This window comes from Haliotis rubra, unplaced genomic scaffold, assembly GCF_003918875.1.
Source record: "Haliotis rubra isolate DU_JTF1 unplaced genomic scaffold, ASM391887v1 Scf349, whole genome shotgun sequence".
NCBI classification, from domain to species: Eukaryota; Metazoa; Mollusca; class Gastropoda; order Lepetellida; family Haliotidae; genus Haliotis; species Haliotis rubra.
In genome coordinates, this window is record NW_025767023.1 from 263,997 (window position 1) to 274,180 (window position 10,184).

Here is a 10,184-nt window from a genome sequence, read left to right on the forward strand (position 1 = left end):
ATAACGTTTGAGACAAAAGCGCACCTGGCGAATTAATCGACGCCACTGTTCCGCCGATAAAACGGCATTTGACACAATTCTATACCAGAGGCAATACCTCAAAACCTATGTGCATAATTATGCATTTACAAAAAAGGAACTATTTTCTTAAAGCACTATAGTCACTATTACACTATTCGCATGCCCAAATGGCAGTGGGTAAGTATGGTTTTTACGCTGCTTTTAGCAATATTCCAGGACAACTGAAATAGGTTTCACATATTGCAACTATGGGGAATCGAACCCGGGTCCTCCAAGAGACGATTGAACTCTTTAATTACTCGGCTACATGAGTGCCCTACACATGACTGTTGGGTGATATCATTGTAAAGGGAAGAGAAGAGAAGGAACATATATATCCTCTATCATCCAGGGCGTCAAACAGTGATGTTTGCACCAGTGCATATACACGATGTTTGACTTTCGGTAATTCTAACCCCAATGGTAATACATTGGCATTCATGGTATGCAACCATTGCACAAATCTGAAAGTACATGATCAGATATCGCATTTGATATTGCATATTGCATACAAATAACACTTCTTAGACAGTATAATTAGTATGCAGTGTAATTTAGACTGACTGAGTTTGGTTTTACGCCACATTTAGCAATATTCCAGCAAATCACGGCTGGGGACACCAGAAATGGGCTTCACACATTGTGCCCATGTGGGGATTCGAACCCGGGTCTTCGGCGTGACGAGCCAACGCTTTAACCATTAGGCTACCCCACCGCCCCAGTGTAATTTAGACAGTGTGTAAGTATCATAAAGCTGTGTTTCGTTTTTGCTGAGCCCAATCCTGGATTCGAAACCTCTTCAGAGTGAGGCATGAAGATATTGTTTTGCTAATGAAATTTCGTAATCTTCTTGGGATGACTTACTGTTTCAATTACAATTTGAATGTTAACACGTAACAATAAACGTATTGCTAACTGCTAGCCAATCTAAAGCTTCGGCATCGCATGCAGTGTATGAATTTGTGTATGATTTCAGTGCACCCATGTTAAACCTGACATAGGTATAAGTGTACAATATTATCATCTGTGAGTCTGTTGCTTTAGTGTTCGATTCTATGTTTTATGCAACAGATATTTACAAAACAATTTTTTGTACACCCCTTGCTGCTTGTTGGTCTCATGCCTAATTCATTTTGTGTTGTTTGTTGTTTGTTTGTTGATTAACGCCGCACTCAGCAATATTCCAGCTATGTGACGGCGGACTGTAAATAATCGAGTCTGGACCAGACAATCCACTGATCTAAATCATGAACAGCGATCTACGCAACTGGGATACGATGACATGTGTCAACCAAGTCAGCGAGCCCGACCACCCGATCCCGTTAGTCGCCTCTTACGACAAGCATGGGCTACTGAAGACTAATTCTAACCTCCACATGAGTACAATGTGTGAAGCCCATTTCTGGTTTCCCCCTCCGTGATATTGCTGGAATATTGCTAATAGCGTCGTAAAACTAAACTCACTCACTCACTCACTAATTCTAACCCGGATCTTCACGGGACGAATTCTTTTGTGAATAGATTTCTAGGTTAACTCATTGCTTCGGCTTGCGAGTTGGCGCGTAATCTATGACCACATGTTTCATAATGCTATTTAAGTAGAACCACGGGGGTAATAGAATGCGGCCGAGACGTTGATACGTGACAAAGACGTTGGCATCGTGCCACTATTTGATTGTTTATTGTTGAAGCGGGAGGGTCACTGCGAAATGCAGTACACACTGCAATCTTCCTCATACCTGTGTACAAACATTTGAGGAGTATTTCTGAGAAGAAGGTCTGTGATTCCAACAGACAGGTAAACGCTATAAGATTCGGGAAGTTGATCAGCTAACATGTTGATGTTGAAAGAGAGACCCTTGGAAAACAATTATTAGCGTTAACTCTTATATGCCTGGATTCTACACGGCGTCCCATAACCAGGTAAGAGACGGTTTGGACTTGTGAACTATGATACAGAGGTGATATCCATGGAAATGATTTCTTCAAAATATCTTTTGACACATAGATATCAATGTCTGAATTTTTAAGAAAACATGGTTGTTCAGTAGTGGTTAGTGGTTAAAGCGTTGGCCTGTAACGCGATAGACCCGTGTTCGATTCTCCACATGGGTACAATGTGTGAAGCCCATGTCTGGGCTTATTGCTTAAAAATGGCGTAAAACTAAACTCACTCTCTGCAGGACCTAGAATGGCCGCTGGCGGACCACGTCCCACCCTGAGGGCTGCAGTGGTGCAGTACGTGTGTCCTTCACGGCTACTTGGAACTGGATATTTCGGGAATGTGTACAAAGCAGAAGGTCCCGACAAATCACAAGTAAGACTTTCCACACGTTATTAACCTGTTTAAAGTATTCCAAGTCTGACACTTGACCTAACTGGAATACTGTTCACTGCGAAGGGTAAACGACAGTGGCGGATTCCCCCCCACCCCCCTTTTGAAAATGACTTAAGACCACATTGAAGATTTTTTTCGTTTTACTCTGACAAACCCCCCACACACACACACACATCCCACACCCGTTTTTAAAATTCCTGGATCCTGATGTTATATATTTGAATACCTAATCAACGTCCATTTTATCCTTGCCAGTATGCAGTGAAGGTGTCGCCACTGTCTAACTTCTCGGATAAAAACGATCAGTGCACTCTGACAGAAGCGGTCACTCTGTCACAGTTTGCACACATGCACGTCGTCAAATACCTTGACTGCTGGGAGGAGAGAGACCGACAGGGGGCGCGGCAACTGTACCTGGTCATGGAGTACTGTCAAGGTCGTGACCTTCGGCACTATCTGGAAAAGACACTCCAACATCCGCCGGAAGAGGAACTGTTCGGATGTTGGCTAGCTCAGATAGCTTCCGGTTTAGAGGTCAGTGGAAAGAAAATTGAGTACATAATTCGCATTCATGCAAATAAACTGTCACCGTTTTAATATGCTTCGAGCTATCGGTCATCGGGTGCAGTTTAGAAAACATCTTCTGTTGCAGCATATCCACAGCCACAACGTCATACACAGGAACCTGAAGACGTCCAACGTCCTCGTGTGGTGCTACAGGGAAACAGTGGTTTTGAAGATCGGAGGCTTTGGATTGTCAAAGTAAGCAGTGAAAAATACATCTCTTCCTCCCACAGAGCCCCCAATTCCATGAAACATGCTTCAGTTCTTCCTGTATCAAGGACAAGCAACAAACTGTCTCCGATTGGATGGTTGAACAAGAAATCCGCCATTTTGTGTTCATGACGTCATCACATAAGTGTGTAACCTCATTGTGGCAGTGATTTTGATTTTCGATTTTTGAACCCTTACGCCCCACCCTCCTTTTGGATGAGTCTTGCCTCCCCTCTTACAACACCTGCTGAAATACTAAGTATTCGGTAAAATCATAATGGGATTTTCTGAATCTGGGAGTATAAATACAGACCGAAAAGTTCGTTAAGTTTGAGCGCTCATAAACCTGTGGTTTCGGGTTTGAATTCCAGTTTGCTATTGATTTTGTTTCTATGTTTGTCTGGCCTGTTCCTAGATGTCATCAAATTTGTAAATGCCCAAAGCCTGTCCTCTTTAATCAAACTGAAATAATAACTTAAGGCGGCTTTAAACACAACATTCTCACACTTACTCACACATAAAATAATTATTTAAAACGGTTTTACTCTCTCACTCACTCACTCACTCATGAAATCAGTAGTATTTAAAGCGGCTTTAAACACCACTCACTCACTCACTCACAAATCCAGAACTATATCAAGATGAATGTGAAATTCGAACAAAAGATCCAACTATTTTGGCACACTCAGGGAACGTAACTCTCCTCGGCGAATCTCGATGTCTTCGAAGTGAGTGAGTGAGTTAAGTATTACGCCGCGCTCAGCAGAATTCCAGCTAATGGCGGCGGTCTGTAAATAATCGAGTCTGGACCAGACAATCCAGTGATCAACAGCATGAGCATCGATCTGCGCAATTGGGAACCGATGACATGTGTCAACCAAGTCAGCGAGCCTGACCACCCGATCCCGTTAGTCGCCTCTTACGACAAGCATAGTCGCCTTTTGTGGCAAGCATGGGTTGCTGAAGACCTATTTTACCCCGGATCTTCACGGGTCTGTCTTCGAAGACTCAGCCCTCATTCCATGTTGATCACATCACGCCCCCGTATACATCAAATACTGTTTGAATTCTAAGACAACGGTGGAATTTCAGGAAGCTTATCTAACCAACCACATCTTCCTGCTACAGCAGTTGCTTCTGGTGGGACACGCATGCTCTTATGTACATAGTGTAACGAGTGAGTGAGTGAGTACAGTTTTATGCCGCTTTTAGCAATATTCCAGCAATATCTCGGCGTGGGGCACCAGAAATGGGCTTCACACATTGTACCCATGTGGGGAATCGAACCCGGGTCTTCATTGTGACAAGCGAACACGTTAAGCACTAGGCTACAACACCGCCACGACACTTTGTTTACACTCGATTTTGAAACTGAATGTTTATGTAATGAACTACAACGTTGGGTAGTTGACCTCAGATGACTTATGAATGCACTTTTTGTCATTAAACATCGTTATTTTAAGCATTCATTTCCCTTCTTTCTCACAGGGGTCTGAAACATTTCAACGATGTGGCGAGGTCAGTAGTTGGAACAGCCAACTTCATGAGTCCAGAGCTGCTTCAAGGGAAGAAATATGACAGAAAGGTATATCGCCGTCATTACAAATAACGGCGATAGTGAGTCATCAGTTGATATACTTTAGCTCGGTGCCCGTGTCAATGATGAAGGTATTTACTCCAATTGTATCAATATTCACTCAGAATCACAGCGGAGACACCTAAATTAGGTGAACACATTATGCAGAGTCGAACTCGGCCCTTAGCCGTGACGAACGAACAGTTTAGCCACTACCAAACCACCATGTTTTAATAGCATCAGTTTCACACAAATCAACCCTTATGGCTGTTCGGATCAAAGACAATTGCATAATGAAGCAAGGTTGTAAAATATAAACTGGACTTCAGACATGTGTCTTATCCCGGATGTCTGTTTGTATATATTCCAGACAGACATCTGGAGTTTTGGATGTACGGCTTTTGAAATAGCAACATTGAGGTCACCAAAGCCAAATCCAGTAAGTTTGATATTTTCTATTTGAGTAAGCAAGCAAGAAAAATCCCTGTCATTTTGGTTGACACATGCCATCATTTCCCAATTAGGTCGACGCCCATGATGTTGATCACTGTATTGTCTGATCCAAATTTGAGTGTTTACAGACAGCTGTCATAGTTTGAATAATGCAACAAGCAAATGCTATATCTTATCCATTTGTCATACATCACACATTGTAATTTCGGGGGTTACAATATAGCATTTATCATCAGTGGATACCCTCCATATCTCGAACTTAAACTAACATTCGAATTTTTTATTCGAATTAAATATTCCCTCCGGGAATAATCCAATCTATACATCGATCATGGGCAGAAAACCTCAGCGTTCTACCCAATACGTAACTAATCTAGTCTAATGCTTGTGGCCCTTCATACAAACAGTCTTGTCAATTGTGATTGTTCCGTTTATGAATTACAGGTCTCCTATATCGCGACTTATGTCAAATACAGCTCTTTCTTCAAGGATTTAATAAGGAAGATGTTGATGAGTGATGCTGACTGCCGTCCAGATGCAGATGTGATCCTGAAGGTTCTTGCAGAGAGTGGTTACACACCACATGATGGAATAAGCTCTACCTCGTCAGTGTCGACAGCATCCTCAGAGCCATCATCTAGTCTTTACCCAAACTGTCATATGACCCCTGTTTTTGAGAGCAGAGGAAGGAACAGCATCAACTCATGTGAAGGTACTTCTTCTGCTAAATCGTCTAGCCAAGGTATTGATGTTGCTTTGAATACGTTTACACTTGTTAGACGAGCGGAGCGTGACAGGAAGATCAACAACAGGAACAGCAGAGGCACCAACTCCTGTGAAGGCACTACTTCTGCTAATCCATCTAGTCAAGGTATTGACATTGCTTTGAATACGTTGACACTTGCTAGACGAGCAGAGCGTGACCAACAGATCAGTAACAGGAACAGCATCAACTCCCGTGAAGGCACTACTTCTGCTAAACCATCTAACCAAGGTATTGATGTTGCTTTGAATACGCTTACACTTGTTAGACGAGCGGAGCGTGACCAGCAGATCAACGGCAGGAACTGGAAAGGCACCAATTCCTGTGAAGGCACTACGTCTGCTAAACCATCTAGTCAAGGTATTGATGTTGCTTTGAAAACGGATACGCTTTTTAGACGTGATGGGCGTGAGCAGCAGATGAAAAAGACTGTGACCTTCGCTCCTTCATCCTCACAATTGTATTCTTCATCAGGCAGTGGTTATGAAACGGATATCAGTTCTTTCGGGATGTCTGGTAGTTTCATCGCATCACCACGAAGTTTCTTCAACGCTCCGGAACAACACAGGCATTCCAACACAGAGATGAGCAGAGGCACCAACAAGAACTCGGATATTGAGACTCCTGAAACCAACAACCGTACTCTATACGAGAGGGAAGGATGCAACAGCAACAGATATCCAGACACCGGGAGATGCGAAGATATCACCAGTAACACTGACTCTGGGGACAGCTTGACCAAAACTACAAGCTCTGGCAGTGGCTACGAGACTGGTAATATAACTAAGAGCTTTCTACTGTTATGTTGTAATTTGTTTTCTTATTAGTGCAGCACTTCACAATATTCCAGCTACATGGCGGCCGTCTGTAAATAATAGAGTCCGGACCAGACAGTCCAGTGATCAACACTGCGAGTCTGACCACTCGATCCTCTTAGTCGCCTCTTGCTAAAAACAATTAGAAAATATCGAAATTTCGAAAGAATAACTAAATAATTTAAATTACAAACAGATCTCGGTTATAATAATTTGTGCTACCAAAGTGGCGCCGTTAGCTTTCGTGAAATTTACTGCTTGGATCCGTACACGAACCGAGTCTTTTTCTTGGGGTCCAGAGGTGCCTAACTGTAAATGCTTTGAAATATATTCCTCATAACAAATGGGGCTTATATCAATCCATGAATCTGTGATTCTTTAAAGAATTTAATTTTTAAGACTACGACACGGACCGTGACATGTGGATAAATGACCAAATTGCAACATTACAACCGTAAGTACTCTACATCGTCGCTGTCGACAGCATACTCACAACAGCAATCAGTACAATCACCAGTGGCTGAAGGGATGGTATAAACCCAGCTAGGGTCCATGCAGGTAGCCAAAGTACTGTAAGTCCCCATGGACCCTAGAGTGGTGATCTACCATCAGTTGTTGGTTATCCTCAGCCCTATTTTATATTGTATTGTCCTAATCTGAACTCCTTTTTTAGAGATATATGCTGGTTTTATTTCTGATACAGTGATATACTAGTTGGTTTTACTGTCCTTCGTCGACAGGTTTTTTAAAATTTGTGCATTTATCATGAATTTATAAATATTTCAAGTCACGATATTGCTCAAATACCGCTGTGACTATAAAATTTATTTACTCACTCACAACCAGCATCTAGTCTTAAATAACAAAATGTAACAAGACCTATGTTCCTAACATGTACATAAATGAACAAATAGCTACTGTCGTAAGTATAATATATTACTGGGCTCAATACATGCAGTAAAGCCCCAAGAACACCAGATAGAAAAGTTGCATTTATTATTTCACTTCATAGTTTACTCATTATATAAAATGAAGTCTATTTTTCAAAAAGAGACCGTATATCTAAGGTTGTGACTCTAAGCTCTTGGACTGTTTCAGGGACATCGCCCGGACAATCGGACGGGAGGTGTTTGTTGCTCTGTACCCTACCTTAAACATCAAAGATGAAGGGTTGTTTACTGTAAGGAATTGTTCCATTTGTAATGCAAATATATAATTTGAATTAAATGTTTTTGAAACTATCAGTTATAACTGCATTATTTAATTGATTGTGATGAAATTGATCAAAGATGAAATGTTGTTTCCATTTTAATGCAAATACATTATTTTACTAAATGTTTTGAAACTATCAATCATAACTACATTATTTGATTTGATCGTGTTTCAAATTATCAGTTTCATTAACTGTAGGAAATTGTTTCCTTTCTACTAAAAAAAAATCAACATGTGGGCCTACAACTTTAAAAAAATGTTATTTCAATTACAATCTCAAATAATCTGTGGGTATCACTTTTATTCTTACGTTTGGTAGTTATGTCCAGATATAAATGATCTGTATGGAACAGAAATCTGAGATGGATGCACGTGCCTTTTTTGTATGAATAAAATTTCTTATTTTATCTTATAGTATCAAGGTGTCATAGACGATATTGCAAAGACAGTATCTGCTATCCATCATTTGAAACAAGATGGATACAAACCTTTACATCACTATCAGTGGATGCATCATGTATGTGTCTGTGTGTATGTGTAAGTGTGTGTGCGTATTTGTGTGCGCTCGTGCGTGTGTGATATGACCTAAGTAGGTCATGTAGTTTTCATGTGGTATCACTTACATGAACGACCTTCTTGCCAGCAGCTTCACCTGATGGACCAGTTGGAGGACTACGACGAGGAGGTGTGTGACAAGATGAAGCGTCTGTGGCGATTGGAAAAGGAGAAACGAGAACGCGATGATGAAAGATGATCTTCAGAAGTATACCAAGTGGCATTACCATGAAACATGCCGTATTATATATGAAATAAGGCTGCATTTGATGGTGTATATCAGGATGCAGGGACTTTATATATTTGTCGCGAGAAAATGAACTGATTAGTAACGAACTTTGCAACTTGCATTAAACCAACCCTCCGGCAATCTGATAACTGCGGTCAAACCGTCAAAGGGTCAAATGGCTAAAGGAACATGAAAGACGATGTGTGCAAGAACAAACTTCAATGATTTGATTGTCCAAAGACAAACTCTCGTGGTTCCAGTACCCCTTAGACAAGGACACTTCATCCAAACAATTGGCAAAGGACAAAGGGCATTGCCGGTTTTGCAGTATTTGAATGTCCGAGGTCAGGCTTGGTGGAACAAACGATGCATTGCAACTGTCTATAGCCTCTTTGGGTCAAAATGATACCGATGAATCACAATCTAAGGTGTGGCACCAAAGAAAACCCTAAGCTTATTTGCAGTTGTTGCCTTGGAAAAGCAAAACTAAATAAAATTAAACTTACAGAGCACCACAATGCACCTTCCCTAAGTGTACGTTCCCTGAAATGCATGGCCTATTATATACTTTATAGGTTGAATGTGTTCTTAAAATGAAATACATATTTGATCAAATACGCAACATTTTAAAATATTAATTGATATTTTTTAAAACAAAAATATTGATATTTTGAACTGGTGAACACATAGAGGACCGCCGTCGCATAAAAAACGACATTCACGCACTCCACGATTGGTCGTCAACGCAGTATCCTTCCGGTGACACAGGGCTGCAAATATGTATTTCCAATCCCAACTTGCTGAATTTAACAAGCAAGACATTAATTCCTTCACACTATGACGTATTTGTGAGTGAGTGAGTGAGTGAGCGAGCGAGTATGGGTTTACGCCGCTTTTGTCATTGTTTCAGTAATATCAAAGCGGGGAACACCAGTAATGGGCTTCTCACATTGTACTCATGTGGGGTATAGGCGGATCCAGAAATGTTATTAAATGACCATTGAAACTCGATGGAAATGAAGTGTGCAACAACAACAACACACACACACCCTTTCAAGACTGAAACCCACCCCACCCCCAACCCCACCCCACACACACCCCACCCCTTTCTCAAAAAGCTGTGTCCGCCCCTGTGGGGAATCGAACCCGGATCTTCGGCGTGACGAGCGAACGGCTTAACCACAAGTCTACCCCACCGACCCCTTATGCATTTGTAGTTTGCATACTAGAGTAATCGTAATCCCCCCGTGTGTTCTATGCAGTAGGTTGTACACCCAAACAGATCTGCTATGTTTATCGGGGCAAAACTTAACATACACGACCCAGTTTTCATTTTTATCGAATAAACTGGGTCAGTGGCGGTATATAAACGCGGGCGTGCATGGTGCGGTGCGTGGGGTGGCGGGGAT

The 10,184-nt window shown here is 41.6% G+C and overlaps 1 protein-coding gene across 1 annotated transcript; it reads left to right on the forward strand.

Annotated features, from left to right (window-relative positions):
• The first annotated feature begins 2,006 nt into the window (after positions 1–2,006).
• Positions 2,007–9,353, forward strand: LOC124284936 (serine/threonine-protein kinase Nek4-like). The gene is made up of 9 exons (XM_046721069.1): positions 2,007–2,377; positions 2,654–2,932; positions 3,051–3,160; positions 4,661–4,757; positions 5,119–5,187; positions 5,646–6,738; positions 7,179–7,233; positions 7,878–7,959; positions 8,638–9,353. Exons 1-9 carry the CDS (start codon positions 2,252–2,254, stop codon positions 8,743–8,745), a joined length of 2,019 nt encoding a protein of 672 aa, XP_046577025.1. The 5' UTR covers positions 2,007–2,251; the 3' UTR covers positions 8,746–9,353.
• The last annotated feature ends 831 nt before the right edge of the window (positions 9,354–10,184 follow it).